At 41.5% G+C, this 26285-nt stretch overlaps 1 protein-coding gene and 1 long non-coding RNA gene across 3 annotated transcripts in view; one reads left to right on the top strand and one right to left on the bottom strand.

Annotated features, from left to right (window-relative positions):
* The first annotated feature begins 369 nt into the window (after positions 1–369).
* map1lc3a (microtubule-associated protein 1 light chain 3 alpha) overlaps positions 370–26285 on the top strand; it is a 30054-nt gene continuing 4138 nt past the window's right edge. The window contains exons 1-3 of the mRNA XM_039015588.1: positions 370–655; positions 9553–9608; positions 10359–10465. Of these exons, the coding sequence (XP_038871516.1) occupies positions 616–655; positions 9553–9608; positions 10359–10465 (203 nt within the window). The 5' untranslated portion in view covers positions 370–615. The remainder of the gene's footprint in view (positions 656–9552; positions 9609–10358; positions 10466–26285) is intronic.
* LOC120064974 lies at positions 2912–6156 on the bottom strand. Of its 2 annotated transcripts, XR_005478631.1 has the most exons (6): positions 4989–6156; positions 4488–4799; positions 4121–4311; positions 3632–3878; positions 3405–3543; positions 2912–3299 (listed from the first exon to the last, which is right to left on the bottom strand). It is a non-coding gene; the product is annotated as an uncharacterized LOC120064974 (long non-coding RNA). The 2 variants fall into 2 exon arrangements; XR_005478632.1 differs by lacking the exon at positions 4121–4311.

Below are 26285 nucleotides of genomic sequence, written 5' to 3'. Positions count from 1 at the left end.
CATCATTACGTCCAGCTGTTTTGATCAACACAAGATTGTTAAATGGAAATGCACCCTAGCAGGCAATTGTCACATCTGCAGTATTTTCTATGCAAACTTTCCAAATGTCGGGCAAGTTAATGACTGCGGTCAGCCTTGAATTTGATCGGTTCAATGAATGGGGTAGTAGTTCTCCCCTGCCGACAGTGGAGGCCACTGCCGACTGACTGATCTACAAATCACCTTGCATCATAAATAAATAAATATGATAAACAACTACTCATTATTACTTGTAGATCAGTCAAGTTACCATTTACCCACAATGCACCATGGGTTTGGTAACTAGTGACAACCCTTGAACACTGACAACGTGACACTCCATTTGAACTCCTCCTCCACATTTACTAGATCGGGAGAACAGTGCAGAAGATAGCCTCCCCCATCTCTCGTCAGGACTAAAAAGGAAAGGCTTGCTACGTTAGCTAGTTTATTCCAAACCAACGCTGTTTTTGTAGCAACAGTGAGCACGGACTTGACAGACAAGCAAGGGACAGCATTTGTTGAGAATTCCATAAACAACTTGAGATATTTACTGGTATATTATCTCATTTATAAGCCACAGCGTAATCTACAGTGATGCCATCCGATAGACCGTTCAAACAAAGAAGGTCATTCGGTAAGTAACGTCAGCTGTTAACAGTTGCTAACCACAGATCTTTGAGCTAACCTTAGCTAGCTAGGCATATTCTTTACTGGACAGGCAATATTGTATTGTTGAAAACAGCTCAACAGTGTTCTCAGTATTCGTCATTATGAATGTAAGTGTAATGGTAGCTGATGGTAGCCAACGCCAGAGAGGCCTTAACTTTGATACTGACGTTAGCATGCTTAAGCTAGCTAGGCTAGTTGATCAGCTAACAACGTCAATAATAAAGGCATCCGCATGCTTCCCGAAACAGTATGGTTGAATTCGTACATATATTGTGACGTATTTGTACTTCGGTGAATGTTTTTTCGGCTGTTCGACCACACATTTTTTTAGGAGGCAAGCCATAGTTTAGAGCCGACGTCTTCGCCCCTTCGTCAGTGATTGGTCAACAGTAGGGCATCTTCAATAAAGTATTTGTTGTCATTCAAGGAGAGACAACTCGTTTTCATGCAATTATTTTCATTGAGAAATACTGCAAACAAAATTAGATGTAAAATTGTGCGACTAAAATCTCTTAGGCAAAAACGTCAAAATTAATGAGATTTTTTTGGGGAGTTATATTAATTCTGACTTTGAGGAAGTGTAAACTGACTACGGCGTCTAAAAATGGATAAAAGGTACTATTGCCTTCAATTCAAGGCGGCGTACAATTCCGGGCGTTCCTTTCTCCTTGAGTATCCTGTTGGTTACAGCCCCCTCGCACAGTGTCCTTTGCTCCAGCATGCCGAATACCTGCTGTTGTTAACATAACTGCGGAAAAACAATGCCCGACAGGCGGGGTTGAAATACACCGTCTACCATTGTGTTGGCTAGCTACCTATCCCACCTGCTGTGTACCACCAGAGTCCTAGCAGTGTCCTTCGCTCCCGCCTGCCGAACAACTGCCCTCGCCACCATTAACATAACTGCTGGAAAGTAGTGCTCTAGCCAGCTACAGTCAAAGACAACTCTGTGCTGCCTTTTATTGCCGCCGCCTCCTCTTCTTCTGTGGGGTTTATCAACGGTTGGCAGCATCCAACGTTATGATGCTCATCACTGTATCCTGTGTCAAATGGTTTGCTGGACTTAGCTAAAGATCCGTAGATTTCTACATTACTCCCTATTTGTTTACAAGGCCCTACTTCATAAACTTCCGTTTGAGTTTCCTAGTCCCCATAGAGCTAGGTAAATCTGCTTTTGGTTTTAATGCACCGTATTGCTGGAACAAAATTCAAAATACATTTAATCTTGATGTTCTGGAGCTGTTCATGAATTTAATGTGGGGATTTAGGATGTGTACTGTTACTTCATGCGTTGTAGGCGTGTGCTTACTGTGACTGTCACCCTGATATTGGCTACTAGGTAGCTACTTCCCACGCCTTTGCCAGACAGTTGTGCTTGTCAGGCAGGCTCGAAGGCCAATGTGTCCCGGTTCATGCCCTCCCCATTGGGTAGTAGTCTGTATCTAGGCTATGTATAAAGGTGACATCTAGATGGTTATCAATATTAAATATTTATTGTGTAGGCTGCTATCCTGTTTGAAATAAAATTGTGTGAGAGAGAAAAAAATGGCAACGTTAGCTACCGCCAGTGACACGACTGTGATACCCAGTAGGAACCACTTATCGACTTGTAGTCCAGTCAGACACACACAACTTTCTTGAGTGCCAATAAATCTGCCCAATTAGCTGATTGGCTTTCCATACGCCCACTCCCATACTCCGTCGCCATATTGGGCTGCAGCTACCCATACTTAAGTTCCACTGCATTTTTTCATTGTTCCTCTCTAATCGGGGACTGATTTAGACCTGGGACACCAGGTGGGTACAATTAATTAGAACAGAAAACCTATCAAGCTCCGGACCTCGTAGGGTGAATACCCCTGGTGTAGGCTATGAGTTTGAAAGTGGTTACATTTGCCAAGCCCCATCCCTGAGCTTTATTACCAAGTAGTGGGATTACAGTTGGGCTGAAACACAAACTCTGGATTGTGCATGGGTGCCACACAAGATTGCATGATGTGTGTATTTGTGTCAGGCCATTCTAAATTATTACCCTGTGCAGTGCAACACAATTGATAGAGCAATCACATGTCTTCAATGTCTACACATGCATTTGCACTGCTGATGTAGGCTAATTTGGGTTTGACTACTGCAGGGCTCTACGCTAATGTTTTTTCCCAAGGAGTACATGCGCTCCTAAATGAAAAAATGTAGGGGCACACAAAGAAATTTAGGAGCACAGTGAAAAATGTAACAGAGTTTATTAACAATTTATTACATACATTTATACTGCGTGTGTGTACTAAGGGACACATCTGTGGAACAGCACATACCACCAAAATCACACATTGACCCATGCCTACTAGACGCAAAGAATATCAGTTGTCCAGCTGCTTTTGTATGTTGGCCGTCTGGCACGCTAAGAGGTCAGCCAGCTGTCCACGGCAGGAGTCGGATCGATCTCCTCGACAGAAGACCCCTCCAGGCTGATCCTCATCAGGTCTTCGGTGGTGGAGACCCCAAGGCAGCTTCTTGTCGAATTCTTAATCTGGTTGTGCGCATAGAAGCCTCGCACACTGGGCGGCTGAAATGGGCAGCACCAGCATAAGCTGCACCAACTCCAGCATGTTCTAGGGAAAATATGATATCTTTCAATTTCATTTAAACTCTTACCATTAATTTATCAAAACCAACCATAGGATACCATACATAACCACGCAGGACTGTTAGCCTACCATGTAATCGTGCCTGTAGGGGTCCTTTGTCAACATGGTCTCCCACAGGCCACTGTAGGACTTGTCCTTGAAATTGTGGCTGACCAGGATTTTCAGGCCCTGCCACTCATCCTGGATTGCAGCCATGTTGCACCCTGATCTGCAGGATTGAACAGAGCAAGTGAGTTTGCAAATATGCAAACATAACATTGTCTTCAATGGCAGTGCAGTGTCAAATACATTCTTACCTCTCTAGAGGCTCCTTGAAATGCCTCATCAGGTATGCCACACCATCATCGCCAAAGGTGAGAAGGCTGGCCTGGTCATGTGTCAGGGTTTAGCACTCTGAAAGACTCCACTGGGGTCTGGACACCCTCATCCTTCAGCAAACCACCGAACCTGGCTTTGAGATCATCCACGCCGATGTTGATGGCCGCCTCCATGTGTTGCTTCAGCTGGGGATTGGTGATGGTCCGTAAAGCCTTTCAGATTCCCCTTTTAGTGATATTCAATTTTAACAGAAATAACACACACACACCAACACACAATGAAATGTCTGGCCATTTGTCTGTCTCCCATTTAAAAAAAAAAAAAAAAAGTAAAGACTTCTCCACTGCATTTCCCTCCTTATCCTCAAATTGTTCTACTGGGCAACGAATACACTGAGAATCTGTCTTAATCATCGATTTTAATCATCAATTTCTCTTACATTTTAACAAGCTCTCATCCTAACACACCTGGAATCTCTTCTCATCACCCTGCTGCTGAGCAAGCATGGTCTGGATCTTCTCCAGCATGCCTCCTGCCTTTGCCCTAAGCTTTAGTGCTTCCAGTCTGGTCACTGTCTTCCTCAACTCTGTGGCTTGGGGGAGGATCAGGTCATTCCTGTGCATGGTGAGGCTAAGTGAGGATAGCTCCTCGAACATGTCTGAAAGAAAATGGCAGAATACACGAGTGCATTCTCCATTTCCCGCTTTATCTGTTAAGTAGTCAGTAAATAAACGGTCACCTGTCAATTACTTGATTCTGAAAGTTCATTTGAGTCTTGAACCTATTTTTTTTTTTTTTACTAGTGTGGTATTACATTTCCTGTGTAAAACTGACCTTCTTTGCACGCCCTTGAACTTCCGCTGTTGTTGATGCTACGGCCAGGTGCTCCATGTGCTGCAGAACAAGGTCCCTGTCTTGTCCATGCCGTAGGAACACTTTGAGGGCTCTGTGGACATGGGAGATCCAGCGAGTTCCCTTGACGCTAGACAGTGTGCAAATGGCCACACCGAGCTCTTGCCCGAGAACATAGAGCTCTCGTTTGGATTTTCCACTGAAGTGATACGCCTTCATATCAGATTCAGAAGATCGTACACGACCGACACATTTGGCTCTTTCTTCTGAATGGTCAGTATTGCCAGCTCTAGTCTGTGGAAGTCAGAACAGAATCTTCCAAACAATTCACTGTCTCCTTCCCCCCCTGTCTCTTGTGCCAACAGAAAACAATAATTCTGTGGTATTTACCATTCCAGCACTTAGCACAGACACACACAGTATTGTTTAACATTCTCTGCTAGCAAATAAAACTAAATCATATAGAATTTATTAGTTACAAACCTATGTGGCATACAGTGGATTGGGATTATATGCCCCCCTTCCTCACTCCCCCACGGTGGCCCATGTTCACGGAGGCACCATCTGCCCCGAAGGAGATGTACCTCTTCTTCCATGATCCTTCTCTGGGCAAACAACACAAAATGTGGCATCCAAAACACCTCGAAGGACAACACCAGAAAACAATTATACCAAATTGTTTCTGACAAACTAAATTATCTCCATTATGAATAATGATGAAACTTTACACAAGAATACAGCCTATAAAGAGGAACTACTTACCAATGGCATGAGAGTGCTCAAGGGTCTGTTGTCCGACCAGGAGATTGACTGGCTTCCCATCCTCCAATACATAGACAATCTCGCATTCGGTGTTGGATATACCAGTGTCTCCGTCTATTAGAATGGCAGGATACTTCGCGGCTTTCAGCTTCGCTGACAGGCTCTCATGTCAACAATTTGACCGATCATCTCCACACGTCTTACATCATTGTCGTATGTGGGATTAATGTCAAGTCCGTTTTTGTGGTGGAGTCTAAGCGGCCCAAATTTGACGAAAGGTTCTTCTTCTTTCGCAATGAAGCAAGCGACGTTTATCTTTATTTTCATCTGCATCTTCTCCTCAGACAGCAGCACTTGCCTCCTCAAGGCTGCTGACACCGTGCCTGATGGCTTCTACCTGTCTCGACAGGTACAGATCTCTGCACTGGATATGCCGCCGCGAGATGTTATGTTTCGCTACGCTATCTCTTTTCAGATGCGGGTTTCCTGACACGAAGGACAAGTTGCCCGCTTGTTTCTGCCCTCTACAATATTTGCAGAACATGATGTTGTTTTCGAACTCTAGCCATGGGAACATTTTGAGCCAATTCGCATTGAATCTATATGTTCTCCCTCCACCGGCTAGTGACCACGGGGGTCACGATAGCTTCGCTAATGTTTTCAGCATCCCTAACGTTAGCCGCCATGTCAACGTTAGCCTCCTCAGGTAAACCTTGTGAAGAGGCTTCATTAGTTGCGAATCCCCCTCGCCGGATTCCTCTTTCTCCTCGTCTCTTTTTCGCTTGAAATAAAATTTAATGGGCTTCATTTTTAGCGATGTCTGCACGTTAATTAACCTCTCTAGGGTATGTGGGACAGTAGCGTCCCACCTCGTCAACAGCCAGTGAAACTGCAGGGCGCCAAATTCAAAACAGAAATCCCATAATTTAAATTCCTCAAACATACAAGTATTTTACACCATTTTAAAGCTACACTTGTTGTAAATCCAGCCAAAGTGTCAGATTTTCAAAAAGGTTTTACGACGAAAGCACACCAAACGATTATGTTAGGTATGAGCCAAGTCACAGAAAAAGACAGCCATTTTTCCAGCTAAAGAGAGCAGTAACTAAAATCAGAAATAGAGAAAATTAATCACTAACCTTTGATAATCTTCATCAGATGACACTCATAGGACTTCATGTTACACAATACATGTATTTTTTGTTCGGTAAAGTTCATATTTATATCCAAAAATCTGAGTTTAGGCAAGACGCTACTGTATCACTTGGCAAAAAGCCTGAGAAAATGCAGAGCGCCAAATTAACATTAAAATCAAACTTTCATTAAATCACACATGAAAGATACCAAATTAAAGCTACAGTGGTTGTGAATCCAGCCAACATGTCAGAATTCAAATAGGCTTTTCAGCGAAAGCATACGATGCTATTATCTGAGCATAGCACCATAGAAAACAAAAGAGAGAACATTTCAACCCTGCAGGCACGACACAAAACGCAGAAATAAAAATATAATTCATGCCTTTGACGAGCTTCTGTTGTTGGCACTCCAATATGTCCCATAAACATCACAAATGGTCCTTTTGTTCGATTAATTCCGTCTATATATCCAAAATGTCAATTTATTTGGTGCGTTTGAACCAGAAAAACACCAGTTCCAACTTGCTCAAACGCGACGACAAATTATCTCAAAGGTTACCTGTAAACTTTGCCAAAAAATGTCAAACTACTTTTGTAATACAACTTTAGGTATTTTTTAACGTTAATCGATAAAATTGAAGACTGGATGATATGTGTTCAATACAGGATTAAAAAGAAATGTTGCATGCCTTCTGTTTGATTGAAGCACATGTCCAGGACACCTGGAGTGCCTCGACTTCAAGATGGCCGTATTTCTTCATTACACAAAGGAATAACCTCAACCTATTTCTCAGGACTGTTGACATCTAGTGGAAGCCGTAGGAACTGCAAGCAATTCGCTTAGAAATCTGGTTTCCCAATGAAAACTCATTGAAAAGACAGTGACCTCAAAAAAGACCTCTAAAAAATCTGAATGGTTTGTCCTCGGGTTTCGCCTGCTAAATAAGTTCTGTTATACTCAGACATGATTCAAACAGTTTTAGAAACTTCAGAGTGTTTTCTATCCAAATCTACTAACAATATGCATATATTATCTTCTAGGGATGAGTAGCTGGCAGTTGAATTTTGGTATGCTTTTCATCCAAACGTGAAAATGCTGCCCCCTACCCTAGAGAAGTTAACTTTATAGCCTATACTGATACTATTTTCCAGTTCACCTTTCTCTGACTGGTCTGCGTCATCACAGAAAACTCTACTGTGGTTGGCGCATGCCGCTTGTGGAATGTGGGACTTGTAGTTTTTAAACAATTAGCAGCGGGGGAAAAATAGATTACGGTAGGTTGTAATCTTTAATTGCACACTGTGCTCGTTAAGAATTTTTCCAGTTCCCACAAATCTATTTTTAGGGGCAAATGCGAGTGAAATACTCACACTGTAGAGCCCTGGACTACTGTGGACAACAATTGGCATTACTGAAACCAGTATGCCTATTTTGAGAACTCTTTGACTGTTTAAGTCATAGCCTATGATTTTCTATGTTGATCATGTTTGCAGTTGCACACCCCATATCAAGGAGACATACTTTTGGCTAGATCAGGAGTCTCCAACCTTTTTCTAGCATGAGAGCTACTTAAAAAAAAAAAATACATGTCCTGAGCTACTCAGTTTTTAAATAGCTTTTAAATAGGCAAATTCTTCTTCTCTATCCTGCAACTCGTCCTTGGTGTACAATATATGTCAATATTCCTGATGAAATAATGGTTACTAAACAGTATTTGGCATGGCAGTTTTCTTCGTTTTATTTTTCCTGGTTTAGGTTTTTACTCTCAATAGAACAATTAGTCATAGAGAAACAACAAATGTATTTTCTGAGCCCATGTCGATGCTGAAATCAGAAGACAGTAAATTATTTAGGTCTGGGGAAAAAACTAATAGATTTGGACATTCAAACACCTTTTTATTGCGCATCAAGCAAGGGGGGTATGTGTTGGTCTAGCGATGTTTCTGTTAGGCCTACTGCTGCAGCACGTCATGATATTTAGTCAACTCCATGACAGTAGCTAAAGCAAGGGGCTATAGCAACACACAAGTAGCCTACAAATGCATGCTGTGCCGGGCATTCCCTGAGCTCCTAAAATTAGTGAAAATAGAGCGGGCGAGGTGGCCAGCCTTTGGGAAATGCACTCTATGCTCCGCTCACATACTCTGATCATGATATAGTTATTTCAGGTAGGCCAACTTTGCAGTTAACATTTAATTGAGAAGGTTATTTGTCTATCCACAAGACGGTTATTATTAGCATTGCTAACTGGCTACATGGAATAATAAACAAATGCGCGCAAACAGACCGGGGCAATATTGATGGAAATTAATTGCCAGATAGGTACTGTTACATTTGGCTTTTTAAGCCAATAGTGGCTAACCATGGGCGGGATAATGTCAATGGGGCTTTGATTGGATAGTAGCCGGGAACCTAATATTTTTGACAATTTGCGCTGAAATAAGTGGAAAAAATTTATGTACTTTCAGAATTGCTTGGCGAGCTACTCATAGGTGGGCTGCGAGGTACTTGTAGCTCACAATCTACCTTTTGGAGAGCCTGTAGGCTATTCTGTTTTATCTTCCAACTGATCAGAAAGACCTTTTCATTGATTGTCTCATCTCTATCAGTTGACGTTTCTTCTGTCCTAGACTATGGTGACATCATTTAGATGAATGCTGCTGCCACTTTTTTGAGGCTGTTAAAGGCAGTTTTCCATAGTGCACTTAGTTTTATCACGGTTGACAGGTTTTGCGCTCATCGCTGCTTGCTCTATTGGAAAGTATGTTGACCCTCATTTGATGTTGCCTAGGTTAAAACATTGCATTTTATTAATTTATAAAACCCTATTGGAAAAACTCTTACATTACCTGACATCTTCACTTACCCATAGAAGTACGAGTTACCATACCCGATCACAGGGATGTTTAACTCTGGAAATTCCGTCTGTTGCTACAGACCTAGGAAAAACAGCCGTTAGTTGCTATGCACCCCATGTATGGACACATTGGTGCCTCTCGGGTGGTTCAAAATGTTGATCATAGACCACCTGTGGAATTTGAATGTCTATAATTCTGTATTTTATATTCATATATTGTAAAATACAGTGCTCCATTGAGAAAGAGACCTTGACCTCCCTGTGTAAATATGTACAAATTCTTATCTGCAGCTGATCGTTGCAAAGAAGTGCATCAAATCCGTGACCAGCACCCCAACAAAATCCCAGTAAGTTACGCTGACACTGCCCTCTATAGAACAGAATACACAATTATTGGTGCCCTTGATGATGAGCAAAAATGCCTAAAATAAATAATACAAATACTGAGGTATATTGTATGCTTAAAAAAAAGGGGAAATTATATTTTATACTAATACAATTTATCAGAGAAAGAATTTGTTTGACACGTAATACCTATAAAAAAAAATGCCACCCCTTTTTGCCAACTGCAGTTGTCTGACCTTATAACGGAACTAAAATGATTTATGAGATTGGAGAACACATTGGGAGGGATCTTAGACCATTCCTCCATACAGAATTTGTATTTTATTTGCTCATCTTTATCAAGGGTGCCAATAATTGTGGCTCTGACTACATTTATTTCCCCTGCTCACCACACAATGAAGAGCAACATTACACTTGTCTGCGTAGAATTCGGTTGTCTGGCTATTGTTCCTGAAAGCTCTCTTCATATATCAGTAAACTGATTACAGTAAGAGCCTTTCTTGATGTAGTTCACATGATACTCAGACATGCCAACTGCAGTTGTCTGAGTTGAGAATTGTGAAGAAGTGGAAGGCTATAGCCAGGAAGCACACTGAATGTTATCTTTTTTCGATTAGTATATGAAATATTCATCCAACATATCTTATTTAGGGCCTTAATATATGTGATGTAATATATTCAGTATTAATTGGTGTTATGGTGATGGAATTACATCTTATAACTGTTTATCATTGCTTGGTGCTCCCCTACAGGTAATCATTGAGCGTTATAAGGGAGAGAAGCAGCTGCCTGTGTTGGACAAGACAAAGTTTCTTGTCCCTGACCATGTCAACATGAGCGAGTTAGTGAAGATAATCAGGTAAGAGTCATATAACCATTGAGTCATGACTTAATGAGGTTTGGATTTGATGACATGGTGGTAGTCCATGGGAAACAGAGACATGGACACTATACCCCACACTTTGAACCTGAATGTCCATTTAATGGTGAGATCATTTACAAAACACCTTAAACACTTTGCCTTTCTCTCCCATAATGTAAAGCAGTGTACTGACTGTTCAGTTAGTGTGTTCTTTAGTCAACGCATTCTCTCAAAGTCTGGAAGGGAACTGTGTACGTGCCTGTATCCCCAGTCTCATGTTGACCAGATTGTTTACTTGTCTGGAGTGTGTCACCCAGAGAGCGGGGCGAGCCGCAGTGTGCCAATAATTGGTGCACACACTGACCCCGACTTCCTCGGGACTTCTGCTGGAAACACTCTTAGCACCGAAATACACCCTGTTATCATTGGGAGAGACTCTCTTCCTGTTTTGTGCTTGTCTCTTCATATTACAGCCATGTCAATGACACGTGGGGGGAGGGGGAGTAGACCTTATTAACTGTTTCAGCATTGCTCTGTGTGTCATCGACTATTGCAGGAAACTACTTAACTAAACCTATGCCATGTTGTGTAGTATCAATAGTAACAAATTAGTAATGTTATAGTGTCCATGTTGAGTTGTTTAGTAGTCTCTAGACAGACTGGTTGCCTCCTCACAATGGTTACCTGTGCACAAAAGTACCATTTTTTTTCAAACGATTGTTTTTCAATTTCCTGCAATCTACACTGTTTCTTTAGTGAGTGTTCATCTTTATGAACAGAACATATATTTTTTTCTTAGGTTCTGCCACAATAAATTATATTGAACTGGAGTACTTGAATGAAAAAATATATATACACTACCGTTCAAAAGTTTGGGGTCACTTTGAATCAAATCAAATCAAGTTTATTTTATATAGCCCTTCGTACATCAGCTAATATCTCGAAGTGCTGTACAGAAACCCAGCCTAAAACCCCAAACAGCAAGCAATGCAGGTGTAGAAGCACGGTGGCTAGGAAAAACTCCCTAGAAAGGCCAAAACCTAGGAAGAAACCTAGAGAGGAACCAGGCTATGAGGGGTGGCCAGTCCTCTTCTGGCTGTGCCAGGTGGAGATTATAACAGAACATGGCCAAGATGTTCAAAATGTTCGTAAATGACAAGCATGGTCAAATAATAATCAGGAATAAATGTCAGTTGGCTTTTCATAGCCGATCATTAAGAGTTGAAAACAGCAGGTCTGGGACAGGTAGGGGTTCCATAACCGCAGACAGAACAGTTGAAACTGGAACAGCAGCAAGGCCACGTGGACTGGGGACAGCAAGGAGTCATCATGCCCGGTAGTCCTGACGTATGGTCCTAGGGCTCAGGTCCTCCGAGAGAGAGAGAGAAGGAGAGAATTAGCGAGAGCATACTTAAATTCACACAGGACACTGGATAAGACAGGAGAAGTACTCCAGATATAACCAACTGACCCTAGCCCCCCGACACAAACTACTGCAGCATAAATACTGGAGGCTGAGACATGAGGGGTCAGGAGACACTGTGGCCCCATCCGATGATACCCCCGGACAGGGCCAAACAGGAAGGATATAACCCCACCCACTTTGCCAAAGCACAGCCCCCGCACCACTAGAGGGATATCTTCAACCACCAACTTACAATCCTGAGACAAGGCCGAGTATAGCCCATAAAGATCTCCACCACAGCACAAACCAAGGGGGGGCGCCAACCCAGACAGGAAGATCACGTCAGTAACTCAACCCACTCAAGTGACGCACCCCTCCTAGGGACGGCATGAAAGAGCACCAGTAAGCCAGTGACCCCTGTAATAGGGTTAGAGGCAGAGAATCCCAGTGGAGAGAGGGGAACCGGCCAGGCAGAGACAGCAAGGGTGGTTCGTTGCTCCAGAGCCTTTCCGTTCACCTTCACACTCCTGGGCCAGACTACACTCAATCATGACCTACTGAAGAGATAAGTCTTCAGTAAAGACTTAAAGGTTGAGACCGAGTCTGCGTCTCTCACATGGGTAGGCAGACCATTCCATAAAAATGGAGATCTATAGGAGAAAGCCCTGCCTCCAGCTGTTTGCTTAGAAATTCTAGGGACAATTAGAAGGCCTGCGTCTTGTGACCGTAGCGTACGTGTAGGTATATACGGCAGGACCAACTCGGAAAGATAGGTAGGAGCAAGCCCATGTTGTAACGCTTTATAGGTTAACAGTAAAACCTTGAAATCAGCCCTTGCCTTAACAGGAAGCCAGTGTTGGGAAGCTAGCACTGGAGTAATATGATCAAATTTCTTGGTTCTAGTCAGGATTCTAGCAGCCGTATTTAGCACTAACTGAAGTTTATTTAGTGCTTTATCCGGGTAGCCGGAAAGTAGAGCATTGCAGTAGTCTAACCTAGAAGTAACATTTAATTTTTCTGCATCATTTTTGGACAGAAAATTTCAGATTTTTGCAATGTTACGTAGATGGAAAAAAGCTGTCCTTGAAACAGTCTTGATATGTTCGTCAAAAGCAAGATCAGGGTCAAGAGTAACGCCGAGGTCCTTCAGTTTTATTTGAGACGACTTTACAACCATCAAGATTAATTGTCAGATTTAACAGAAGATCTCTTTGTTTCTTGGGACCTAGAACAAGCATCTCTGTTTTGTCCGAGTTTAAAAGTAGAAAGTTTTCAGCCATCCACTTCCTTATGTCTGAAACACAGGCTTCTAGCGAGGGCAATTTTGGGGCTTCACCATGTTTCATTGAAATGTACAGCTGTGTGTCATCCGCATAGCAGTGAAAGTTAACATTATGTTTTCGAATGACATCCCCAAGAGGTAAAATATATACTGAAAACAATAGTGGTCCTAAAACGGAACCTTGAGGAACACCGAAATGTACAGTTGATTTGACAGAGGACAAACCATTCAGAGACAAACTGATATCTTTCCGACAGATAAGATCTAAACCAGGCCAGAACTTGTCCGTGTAGACCAATTTGGGTTTCCAGTCTCTCCAAAAGAATGTGGTGATCGATGTAAATGACTATTGTAGCTGGAAACGGCTGATTTAAAAAAAGAAGGGATATCTACATAGGCGTACAGAGACCTATTATCAGCAACCATCACTCCTGTGTTCCAATGGCACGTTGCGTTAGGCTAATTGATCATTAGAAAACCCTTTTGCAATTATGTTAGCACAGCTGAAAACTATTGTGCTGATTTTATAGAAGCAATAAAACTGGCCTTTAGACTAGTTGAGTATCTGGAGCATCAGCATTTGTGGGTTCGATTACAGGCTCAAAATGGCTAGAAACAGAACTTTCTTCTGAAACTCATCAGTCTATTCTTGTTCTGAGAAATGAAGGCTATTCCATGCGAGAGATTGCCAAGAAACTGAAGATCTCGTACAACGCTGTGTACTACTCCCTTCACAGAACAGTGCAAACTGACACTAGCCAGAAAAGAAAGAGTGGGAGGCCCCGGTGCACAACTGAGCAAGAGAACAAGCACATTGGTGTGTCTAGTTTGAGAAACAGTCAACTGGCAGCGTCATTAAATGGTATCCACAAAACACCAGTCTCAATGTCAACAGTGAAGAGGCAACTCTGGGATGCTGGTTTTCTGGTGTTTTGCGGGTACTGTGTGTAGATCTGGGGCTCCCGAGTGGCCTAAGGCACTGCATCTCAGTGCTAGAGACGTTGCTACAAACTCTGGTTCGATTCCAGGCTGTATCACAACCGGCCGTGATTGGGAGTCCCATAGGGCAGCGCACAATAGGTCCACCGTCGTCTGGGTTAGGGTTTGGCCAGGGTAGGCCGTCATTGTAAATTTGACTTGCCTAGTTAAATAAAGGTAAAAATAGATTGAGGGGAAAAAACCGTATCAATTTCAGAATAAGGCTGTAATGTAACAAAATGTGGAAAAAGTCAAGGGGTCTGATAACTTTCCGAATGCATTTTACACTCACTGGACAATTTATTAGGTACACTATCTAGTACCGGATCAGACCCCCCCCCCCCCCCCCCCCCCCCTTTTGCATCCAGAACAGCCTGAATTCTTCAGGGCATGGATTCTACAAGGTGTTGGAAATGTTCCACAGCGATGTTGGTCCATGCTGACGCTATGGCATCACTGCAGATTGGATGGTGGTACATTCATGCTCATATAATGCTCATATAATAGCTCATTCATTTCATCCCTAAGATGCTCTATTGGGTTTGGTCAGCAACAATGTTCAGATACGCTGTGGCGTTCAATTGGTATCAAGGGACCTAACGTGCGCCAGGAAAACATTTAAGATTGATTTATTGAAACCGTAATATTATATCGTGGCACACAATCTTCAAGTAACCTCAGCAGTGGAGCTTGCTTGTAGAAGCCTATGGCTGTGCAATGGCATGGCCTTTTGTTCATTTAGCAAACAAGATATTCTTATTTCCAGAGCCCTTATTTTTTTTATTTTTTTTATTTAACATTTATTTAACCAGGCAAGTCAGTTAACAACAAATTCTTATTTACAATGACGGCCTAACAATAGGCCTGCTGTGGGGAAGGGGGCTGAGATAGATAGATGGATGAATTAATAAATAACTATTGGACAAAACACACATCACGACAGGAGCAGCACAAAACATGGTACAAACATTATTGGGCACAGACAACAGCACAATGGACAAGAAGTTAGAGACAGTAATACATCACGCGAAGCAGCCACAACTGTCAGTAAGTGTCCATGATTGAGTCTTTTGAATGAAGAGATTGAGAACTGCCCAATTTGAGTGTTTGTTGCAGCTCGTTCCAGTCGCTAGCTGCAGCAAACTGAAAAGACGAGCGACCCAGGGATGTGTGCTTTAGGGACCTTTTAACAGAATGTGACTGGCAGAACGGGTTTTGTATGTGGAGACTCTGGTAGATCTCAGATAGGGGGGAGTGAGGCCTAAGAGGATTTTATAAATAAGCATCAACCAGTGGGTCTTGAGACAGGTTTACAGAGATGACCAGTTTAGAGGAGTATAAAGTGTAGTGATGTGTCCTATAAGGAGCATTGGTGGCAAACCTGATGGCTGAATGGTAAAGAACATCTAGCCGCTCGAGAGCACCCTTACCTGTCGATCTATAAATTACGTCTCCGTAATCTAGGATGGTCATCTGAATCAGGGTTAGTTTGGCAGCTGGGGTGAAAGAGGAGCGATTTACGATAGAGGAAACCAAGTCTAGATTTAACTTTAGCCTGCAGCTTTGATATGTGCTGGGAGAAGGACAGTGTACCATCTATCCATACTCCCAAGTACTTGTATGAGGTGACTACCTCAAGCTCTAAGGTCAATTAGAAATCTGTATTCAATGAAAACTCATTGAAAAGAGAGTTTTAAAGATTGCTGTACACCAGCGAAACCCATCCAACTTGAAAGAGCTGGAGCAGTTTTGCCTTGAAGAATGGGCAAAAATCCCAGTGGCTAGATGTACCAAGCTTATAGAGACATACCCCAAGGGACTTGCAGCTGTAATTGCTGCAAAAGGTGGCTCTACAAAGTATTGACTTTGGGGGGGGGGAATAGTTATGCACGCTCAAGTTTTCCGTTTTTTGTCTTATTTCTTGTTTGTTTCACAATAAAAGGATTTAGCATCTTCAAGGTGGTAGGTATGTGTTGTAAATCAAATGATACAAACCCCACCCCCAAAAAATAAATGTTTAACTCCAGGTTGTAAGGCAACAAAATAGGAAAAATGCCAAGGGGGTGAATACTTTTGCAAGTCACTGTATATAATTTACAAATGTATTCATACCAATGAGTCAACACTTTATGTAGACACCTTTTGGTAGCCATTACAGCGTTAAGTTTTTCTGGGAAAAGTGCTTTTCACTTTTTTTTATGTCAGAATTCTTCGAGCTCTGTCAAATTGGGGGTTGATAATTGCTAGACAACCATTCTCAGGTCTTGCCTTAGATTTTCAAATAGATTTCAAATGAATAGAAGTCAAAATGGTAACTGCCACATTCACTGTCTTCTTGGTAAGCAAGCGCCAGTAAATATTTTGCCTTGTGTTTTAGGTTATTGTCCTGCTTAAAGGTGAATTAATCTCCTAGTGTCTGGTGGGAAAGACCAGATTTTCCTGTAGGATTTTGCTCAATTCTTTAAAAAAATATTTTAAAATCCTGAACTCCCCCAGTCCTTAACAATTACTGCACACTCATGACATGATTGTAATTTTCGATGCAGCCTGTCCACCCAAAATGAAAAGCAGCCACTGCTGTCGGATATCTTCGTTCTTCGGAAAATAGTGTAACGTTAAATTAACACTATGGCATCTAGTCACAACAGTGTGCTTTTACCGGCATGCCAGCTAAAAGTCATAACATCGCTGAAAAGGGGTTAGTTACCAGTATCGTTTTGCCACGTTCTACTTGAGTTATCTTACGGTTTGTAAACAAAGCCGTATGATGCGCACATGTGATGACAGTTTTAAGGCATTACATACAGTGAACAAAAATATAAACGCAACATGTAAAGTGTTGGTCCCATATTTCATGAGCTGAAATGCACACAAAAAGCTTATTGCAAATGTTGTGCACAAATTTGTTTACTCTGGGTTTGCACAACCGAATAATTTCTGCACAAACTGTCAGAAACGGTCTCAGGGAAGCTCATCTGCGTGTTTGCCGTCCTCACCAAGGTCATGACCTGACTGCAGTTCGAGATCATAACCGACTTCAGTGGGCAAATATGCTCACCTTCAATGGCCACTGGTACGCTGGAGAAGTGTGCTCTTCACGGATTAATCACGGTTTTAACTGTACCGGGCAGATGGCAGTATGGCGTCATTTGGGCGAGTGGTTTGCTGATGTCAACTTTGAACAGAGTGCCCCTTATAGTATGGGCAGGCATAAGCTATGGACAATGGACACAATTGCATTTTATCAATGGTAATTTAAATATACAGAGAGCGTGACATTCATCTGCTGCCATCACCTCATGTTTCAGCATGATAATGCACGGCCCCATGTCGCAAGGGTCTGTACATAATTCCTGGAAGCTGAAAATGTCCCAGTTCTTCCATGGCCTGCATACCCACCAGACATGTCACCCATTGAGCATGTTTGGGATGCTCTTGATCGAAGTGTATGACGGCGTGTTCCAGTTCCCGCCATTATCCAGCAACTTCGCACAGCCATTGAAGAGGAGTGGGACAACTTTCCACAGGCCACAATCAACAGCCTGATCAATTCAATGCGAAGGAGATGTGTTGCGCTGCATGAAGTGGTCACCCCAGATACTGACTGGTTTTCTGATCCACACCCCTACCTTTTTTTAAAGGTGTCTGGCCAACATATTCATATCTGATTAGATTAGGGCCTAATTTATTCATTTAAATTGACTGATTTTCTTATATGAACTGTAACTCACTAAAATCATTTCAAATTGTTTCATTTTGTGTTCAGTGCATCCCCCTTCCCCCATTTCGATCTTGTCTCATCGCTGCAACTCCACAATGTGCTCGGGAGAGTCACGCGTCCTCCGAAACATGAACCGCCTAACCGCGCTCCTTAACACCCTCCAGCTTATCCCGGAAGCCTGCCACACCAATGTGTCGGAGGAAACACCGTGCAGCTGGCGACCAGGGTCAGCCTGCAGGCACCCGGCACGCCACAAGTATTCTCTAGGGCGCGATGAGCCAAGTAAAGCCCCCTGGCCAAACCCTCCCCTAACCCGGACGACACTGGGCCAATTGTGCGCTGTCCTATGGGACTGCCGGCCACGGCCTGTTGTGGCACAGCCCAGGAATGAACCCGGGTCTGTAGTAACGCCTCTAGCGCTGTTGTGCTGCGCCACTCAGGAGGCCCTCAGCTTTTCATTTAAAAAATTAAATTAGTAAAAATGTCAAACACAACTCCACTTTGACATGATGGGGTACTGCATGTAGGCCAGTGACAATCTCAATTTAATCATTTTTTAATTCGGTCTGTAACAACAAATTGTGGGAAAAGTCAAGGGGTGTGAATACTTTCTGAAGGCACTACAGTGGGGTCTGAAATTATGGCACCCTTGATACAGATCAGCAAAAATACTAAAATAAATACATACACTAGTTAAGTATGTTCAAAGCATAACAATTGCTCAGAGAAAGATTACGTTTAATCTTTTTTTTCTTAAAGATACCAGTCAAAATTGCAATTGAAATAAGCCCTAATCTATTGATTTCACATAACTGGGAATACAGATATGCATCTGTTGGTCACAGTTACCTTTTGCCTCATGCGGCATGACATCTCATTCAGTATTTGTGTTTATTATGGATCCCCATTAGCTGATGGTGGGAACTGGAACACAGCTGGTCTCAGACAATCCCGCAAGGGAAGAAGCCTGATGTGGAGGTCCTGGGGTGGCAAGGTTACACATGGGCCGGTTGGACGTACTCCCAAATTCTCTATAACGACGTTGGTAGAGAAATGAACATTCAATTCTCTCGCAACAGCTCTGGTGGACATTCCTGCAGTCAGCATGCCAATTGCACGCTCCCTCAACTTGAGACATATGTGGGATTGTGTGTGACACAGTTGCTCATTTTAGAGTGGCCTTTTATTGTCCTAAGCACAAGGTTCACCTGTGTAATGATCATGCTGTTTTAATCAGCTTCTTGGTTTGCCACACCTGTCAGGTGGATGGATTATTTTGCCAAAAGAAAAATGCTCAGGGATGTAAACAAATTTGTGCACAACATTTGGGAAGTTTTTGGAACATTTCTGGAATCTTTTATTTTATTTCAGCTCATGAAACATGGGACCTACATGTTGCGTTCATATTTTTGTTCAATATAGTTAATTCAAGTTTGTTTCAATATAATTCAAACTTTTGTTTTAGCAGTGTTGTGGACTCGAGTCACAAATTTGATGACTTGAGACTCCATTATAAAATAACTTGAGACTTGGAGCCTCAAAACTCGGGACTTGACTGACATGAGACTGATGACTTGAAATTATCTGGCCAGGTTTTGTCATGTCGTCACTCATTTTGTGGTACAGAGCCTCAATGGATTTACTCTCCACGCAGCCAGAGACCGTAGCCGCAGCATCGCCCTTCCAAAGAAAAAAAACATCCAACAGATTGGCTAGTGAAACGCACACTCGGCCCTCTGATTGGACCAGCAAACTGGCATTCAACACAGGTCGGGTGAGCTAGTGAACAGATTGCTGATTTGCTGCACAGCTATAGGATCAGGTGCATCACAAATGACAATGTAGGGAGAGAGGATTGCCATAATTAATAAATAAATATGCAGCTCCAAAAATGGTTTGGTGATCAAGAATATTAACTATTTACTTTGCCAACTCACCAGCAATGGGACACCAAGCAACAATTACCAGCATATGCCTACTGGTCTTTTGGTATGTCAAAATTACTTGAAATAATCATTAATCATTTATTTACTTATGAAGCTTGTATTTGGAAAAAATTATTACTGTGGCGAAGACGCACCATAAAGGCATGTCTCTCTCCACTTGCGCTCTCCAAACTCCCATCAGTGGAGAGTGCTTTGTTCTCTTGTTGAAATGTTTGCAGTTGATTTCACACGTGTAAATGCATATGTGGTAAATCTATATTCCATCTAATCCTACAATAATTGCTAGCGTTTCATAATTTCATTCGTAAACCGTTTATTGCAACACTTTTTTTCTGTTTCCGTTTTATTTAATTCAATGTATGGTTTCCTTTTGTTCATATTTCCCGGGTTATGTCGGAGTTCCGTGTGTCTGTCCTACGTCTCTGTCATTCTGGTTGCATAATAGGAGTGCGCGTGCCTCAGTTCACATAGACATAGGCTTCGTGGCCTGGACGCCACGCTTTGGTTTCAGTACATTGAATAAGAATCATTAAGCCTGATTTCAGACGAATGTAACAATGGATGTGAAAATTGACTTTTTATATTGTAGAGACAGTTTATTTGTTGTAATTACCAATTGGGTAACTGTATGGTCCTGGGAGGGGCCAAGTGCTTACATGTACGTATTTGAACTCCTATTAGACAGATTTGTTTTTTCAAGGGGAGGCTGTGCAGTCTTGCCCTCCTACCTGTGTCCGTTCAGATAGGACAGGTTACAGGGATAGTTCATCCAGATTAAAAATTACACATTAGTTTCCAGTCTATGGACAATGTATGACAGCAATTCATGCTTTGGTTTAATTTCCATGGCATTGTTTCCGCATGCTAATGTTTTAGCATTTGTGGCACAAATCCCATTCAAGTAATGGGGTTGCTTCTCAGCCAAGGGAGTGGGCTTAGGCAAAATTTTGCCTAAGAACACAGCCATGAATAAAGAATGGTACCAACACAACCTCTGAGAGCAACTTCTCCCAACCATCCAGGAACAGTTTGGTGATGAACAATGCCTTGTCCAGCATGATGGAGCACCTTGCCATAAGGCAAAAGTGATAACTAAGTGGCTCGGGGAACAAAACATCGATATTTTGAGTCCATGGCCAGGAAACTCCCCAGACCTTAATCCCATTGAGAACTTGTGGTCAATTCTCAAGAGGCGGGTGGACAAACAAAAACCCACAAATTCTGACAAACTCCAAGCATCGATTATGCAAGAATGGGCTGCCATCAGTCAGGATGTGGCCCAGAAGTTAATTGACAGCATGCCAGGGCGGATTGCAGAGGCCTTGAAAAAGAAGGGTGAACACTGCAAATATTGACTCTTTGCATCAACTTCATGTAATTGTCAATAAAAGCCTTTGACACTTATGAAATGTTTGTAATTATAATTCAGTATTCCATAGTAACTTCTGACAAATATCTAAAGACACTGAAGCAGCAAACTTTGTGGAAATTAATATTTGTCATTCTCGCGCGCCGCCGGTTTGGGTTCCGTGTAAAATAGAAGTCAGCGGTGGACGTACACAATGGACGTAAAGGTAACGTAAAGGTAATGGCGGACTGAACGAAGTTATGTAGAGCACCTCAAGATAAAACATAATATTCGAAATATCTGCTAAATTAGACTAAAATATTAGCACTAAATAATCTGGTGGGTGATAACCTTCAATCTGGATAATAACACAAAACAAATCCTAAGATTAGAGACATTTATCGACAAATATTACGAAAACAAGCAACACCCAAACATGACGGAGAGTAAGACAGGGGAACCGATTCAAAAACGAAAACGTGACTCCTCAACCGACACTGATGATTTAATATTCTCACCACCGGCAATGGTAAAGGTCGAAACCGATCTGTTAAAATCAATAAATGACAAACTGGGTATACTTGAATTAGTTAGTAAAGATATAAAAGAGTTGAAGGCAAGCCTAGAGATGAGTGATGAAAAAGCTGCGACATTGGAGAAGGAAACACACGCGCTAAAAGGGACAGTCAATAAAATTGAAACCGAAATGAATGAAATTAAAAAGGAGAACACCGTTCTGAAGGAATGCTTACTAGACATACAAACTAGATCCATGAGAGAGAATTTGGTACTTACAGGTATCCAAGAGAAAGAAGGAGAGGTTCCTGAATCTGTAGTTAGAGAGTTCCTTTTTGCAGCGCTTCAGATTCCACGCGAAGTTATCGATAAGATCCAACTTGAACGTGTACACCGCCTCGGACAGAGAGGGCAGAGGTACGAACGCCCAATCGTTGCCAAATTTGCTTCATTTAAAGATAAAATAATGGTTAAAAGCCTGGGTAAAAGACTTGCTGGGACAAATTGGCATGAATGATCAGTTTCCGAAAGAAATTGCAGAACGGCGCAAAGTTCTGTATCCAATTTTCAAAGAAAATAGATTAAAAGCGAAACGAGTAGCTCTCGTCGTTGATAAACTATATATTGATAACCAGTTGTTCAGAGACACAAAGACTACTCCATGGTTATTTAAAAAATTACAAAGTTCTCATAGATGAGGAAAATAAACACAATTCAAGCCCGGTTATTGATTGTAACAATACAATACAAAATATAGCTTTTCTATAAATCTTCATATATAACTAATTGAACACAAGCACTATTTCTACATAGTGAAGATAAAAACTAAGTAAACAGAAGGCACAGTATGTGTGGATGGTGTGGTGTGTGTTTATTTTTATTTGTTATGTTTGGAAAGTTGAGTGAGTGAGTAATGAAATAGTTGCATATCCCAGAGCCAGTGTATTGCTGTGGGCCGGGTATGAGAGGGCTTTCAATGTTGTTCAGATGATGGATATACTTTTATAATGAATTATACGTCTTATTTATTTATTGTCCTATCATGGGGAACTACATTTTTAAAATAAATTATATCTAATTATTTATTATCCTATTTTAATGGTACGGTCCATGGCCCTATACCCTAGACACCCACATGAATGGCCCAGATACTAAGGAGAAGTCCCTAACTGTTTTATGTGCATGCTGTAAGCGGTCTGTATGCAGCCAAAATGAGGTCAGGGACCAAGAGCAGCACTGCCCCCTCAAGATTCTGAGCCTGCTTGGCAGGGTTGGTCCTGCAAAGCCAAAGCCCCCTAAAGGGAGAGCATAATAAACAAGGAAATTCTCAAAGCTGCTAATGAGAACCTTGACGACCTTGTACCTAGCCGGTGGGGATTCCGGTGGGGTGCCCCCACCCAGGCAGTGGCAGTGCTGGCAACACTAGCTGCAGTAACCCATGGGGAGGGGGTCACACTCGGACATTCAGAGAGGGGGTATATTATTGTGGCCCTGGTGGCACGAAATCAAGTCGGACTGCATGGAGATGCTTGGGAACATGGTCAAAATGGATGACCGTATTGTGGGTGTTTCAGGAAGAAGGTGTACATTTGACCTCCATCATTTAGGATGTGACAATGGTAGATAAATCTCTACATTTATGCTCATTTTTTGCGCGGTCTTGCAGGCCTTCTCATGCAGCTGCAACTGCAAGTACATTTGTAAATCATGATCCATCTTGAGTTGGGCTCTGGGATGGTGCAATTGTTGAGAGGGTGAGCTTATGGTTGTGTGGGGGTAAGGGCTGAATGTGTGTGGGTGTATGTGTGTATCCCACAACTGTTGCGAAGGAAGAAGTAAAAGATGTTAGGGACTATAGAGGATGATTCACAGCAATATGTAATAAAAATAGAGGTGAGGGCGATGGAAATGCATTTGGCAATGGATCTGCTTCGGTTCGGTGGATGGCGCTGTGTGCACTTTTCGAAGGATGGATCCCAGTCGGTCCGGGGCTGTGCGATGCGGGGGGTCGGGGGTGGTCTGCCGGTCATTGGGATGACAACCCAACTCGAGATGGGGGCTTTTGGCGGGTGGAATAGTGGGGACCAATTGGAGGTTTGCTTAGTGGAGATGCAAATGTCATGGTACAACTATATAGACACTCAATCATTATGTTACTTTTTAATAGGACGTTTACAAACATATATTTTGATAAAAATAATTGAAAGGTGTGTCTCATTATGGTAAGTGGTGAAATAAGTATAGCCAGTTACAATTGTAATGGCTTAGCAGATAATAAGAAAAGACGATCAGTATTTACCTGGCTAAAAGAGAAGGATTATAATATCTACTGTTTACAGGAAACCCATTCGACAGTTTTAGATGAAGTTTTGTGGAAAAAGAACTGGGGGGGCGAAATATATTTCTCCCATGGGCAAAGAAATTCAAAAGGGGTGATGGTTTTAATTAATAATAACTTTGATCCAAATGTGCAACTTGTCCAAACAGATCCTCAAGGTAGATGGATTATTTTAAATATGTTATTGGACAATAAACATATATGGCTTATTAACCTATACGGTCCGAATAATGATGATCCAAGCTTCTTTGACAATATATATAAGAATGTATCAACTCTACAAGCAACACTAGACTCTATTATTATAGTGGGAGATTTTAATACGGTCTTAAATACCTCTATGGACCGGAAAGGAAATCACACTACAAACTATCACCCTCAGGCACTTAAGGAAATCAGGAATGTCATGGATATATTGGAATTAGTGGATATATGGAGACTTAAATACCCTGACCTAGTGAGATATACATGGCGGAGGCTTAATCAAGCTAGTCGCCTTGACTACTTTCTTATATCATTCTCTCTGGCACCAAAAGTTAAAAAGTGTTTGATAGGGGACAGAATGCGGTCGGACCATCACATAATTGGCATATATATTACTCTTACAGAATTTCCACGTGGGCGAGGATATTGGAAATTTAATCAAAGCCTACTAGATGATAAATTGTTTAGAACTAGGACAGAAGAATTTATAACTGACTTTTTTAGACATAACATAGGTACAGCAGATCCCCATATTGTATGGGACACTTTTAAGTGTGCCTTTAGAGGCCATGCAATTCAGTACTCATCTATAAAACAAAAGCAATTTCGATCAAAAGAGTCCATATTAACAAAGGAAATTGAAGGACTAACAGTACAGTTAGATAACAATAAAAACGGTACCATAGAGGCACAGAATAAGTTAGAGGAAAAACAAAAAGAAATGGAGGAACTTATTCAAGAAAGATCCAGTGTAATATATTACAAAAATAAAGCGAACTGGATGGAATATGGGGAAAAATGCACCAAATTCTTTTTCAATCTTCAATATAGAAATGCTACCAAAAAAAACGTATTAAAACTTGTTACAAATGATGGAGTCACGCATGATTCACCAAATGATATTTTGAAAGAGGAAGTAAAGTACTTTAAGAATATATTTTCATTTCAGGCTCCTCCATCTCCACTAACTGAAACTAATTGTATGGATTTTTTCCCTAATAATAATGTAAAATTAACATCTGTACAGAAAGACTCATGTGAAGGCCTAATTACAGAGGAGGAACTACTTGATGCAATTGGGGCCTTTAAGGATGGGAAAACTCCAGGACTGGATGGCATACCAGTGGAAGTATACAAACATTTTTTTGATATACTCAAAGGACCATTATTAGCTTGTTTTAACCACTCCTATATAAATGATAGATTATCAGACACGCAACAAGAAGGTGTGATATCATTATTACTGAAACAGGACCCAAGTGGTATATATAAAGATCCAGTCCATTTAAAAAATTGGAGACCTCTTACACTTCAGTGTTGTGATGCAAAAATCCTAGCAAAATGCTTGGCGCATAGAATAAAAAAAGTTTTGTCAGATATTATTCATCCTAATCAGACAGGTTTTTTACATGGACGATACATTGGAGATAATATAAGGCAAGTACTGGAAACAATAGAACACTATGAAATATCGGGGACACCAGGCCTGGTTTTCATAGCTGATTTTGAAAAGGCTTTTGATAAAGTACGACTGGAGTTTATATATAAATGCCTAGAATATTTCAATTTTGGGGAATCTCTTATAAAATGGGTAAAAATTATGTATAGTAACCCTAGGTGTAAAATAGTAAATAATGGCTACATCTCAGAAAGTTTTAAACTATCTAGAGGAGTAAAACAAGGTTGTCCACTATCGGCATATCTATTTATTATTGCCATCGAAATGTTAGCTGTTAAAATTAGATCAAACATTAATATTAAGGGATTAGAAATCCAGGGCCTAAAAACTAAGGTGTCATTGTACGCTGATGATTCATGTTTTCTTTTAAAACCACAACTAGAATCTCTCCACGGCCTCTTAGAGGATCTAGATACATTTGCTATCCTCTCTGGATTAAAACCAAATTATGATAAATGTACCATATTACGTATTGGATCACTAAAAAATACACATTTTACATTGCCATGTAGTTTACCAATTAAATGGTCTGACGGTGATGTGGACATACTCGGTATACAAATCCCAAAAGAAAGAAATGATCTCACTCCAATAAATTTTTATAGAAAGTTAGCAAAAAT

Source organism: Salvelinus namaycush, chromosome 20 (assembly GCF_016432855.1).
Source record: "Salvelinus namaycush isolate Seneca chromosome 20, SaNama_1.0, whole genome shotgun sequence".
Taxonomy (NCBI): domain Eukaryota; kingdom Metazoa; phylum Chordata; class Actinopteri; order Salmoniformes; family Salmonidae; genus Salvelinus; species Salvelinus namaycush.
This window is presented reverse-complemented; position numbering and strand designations above follow the sequence as displayed.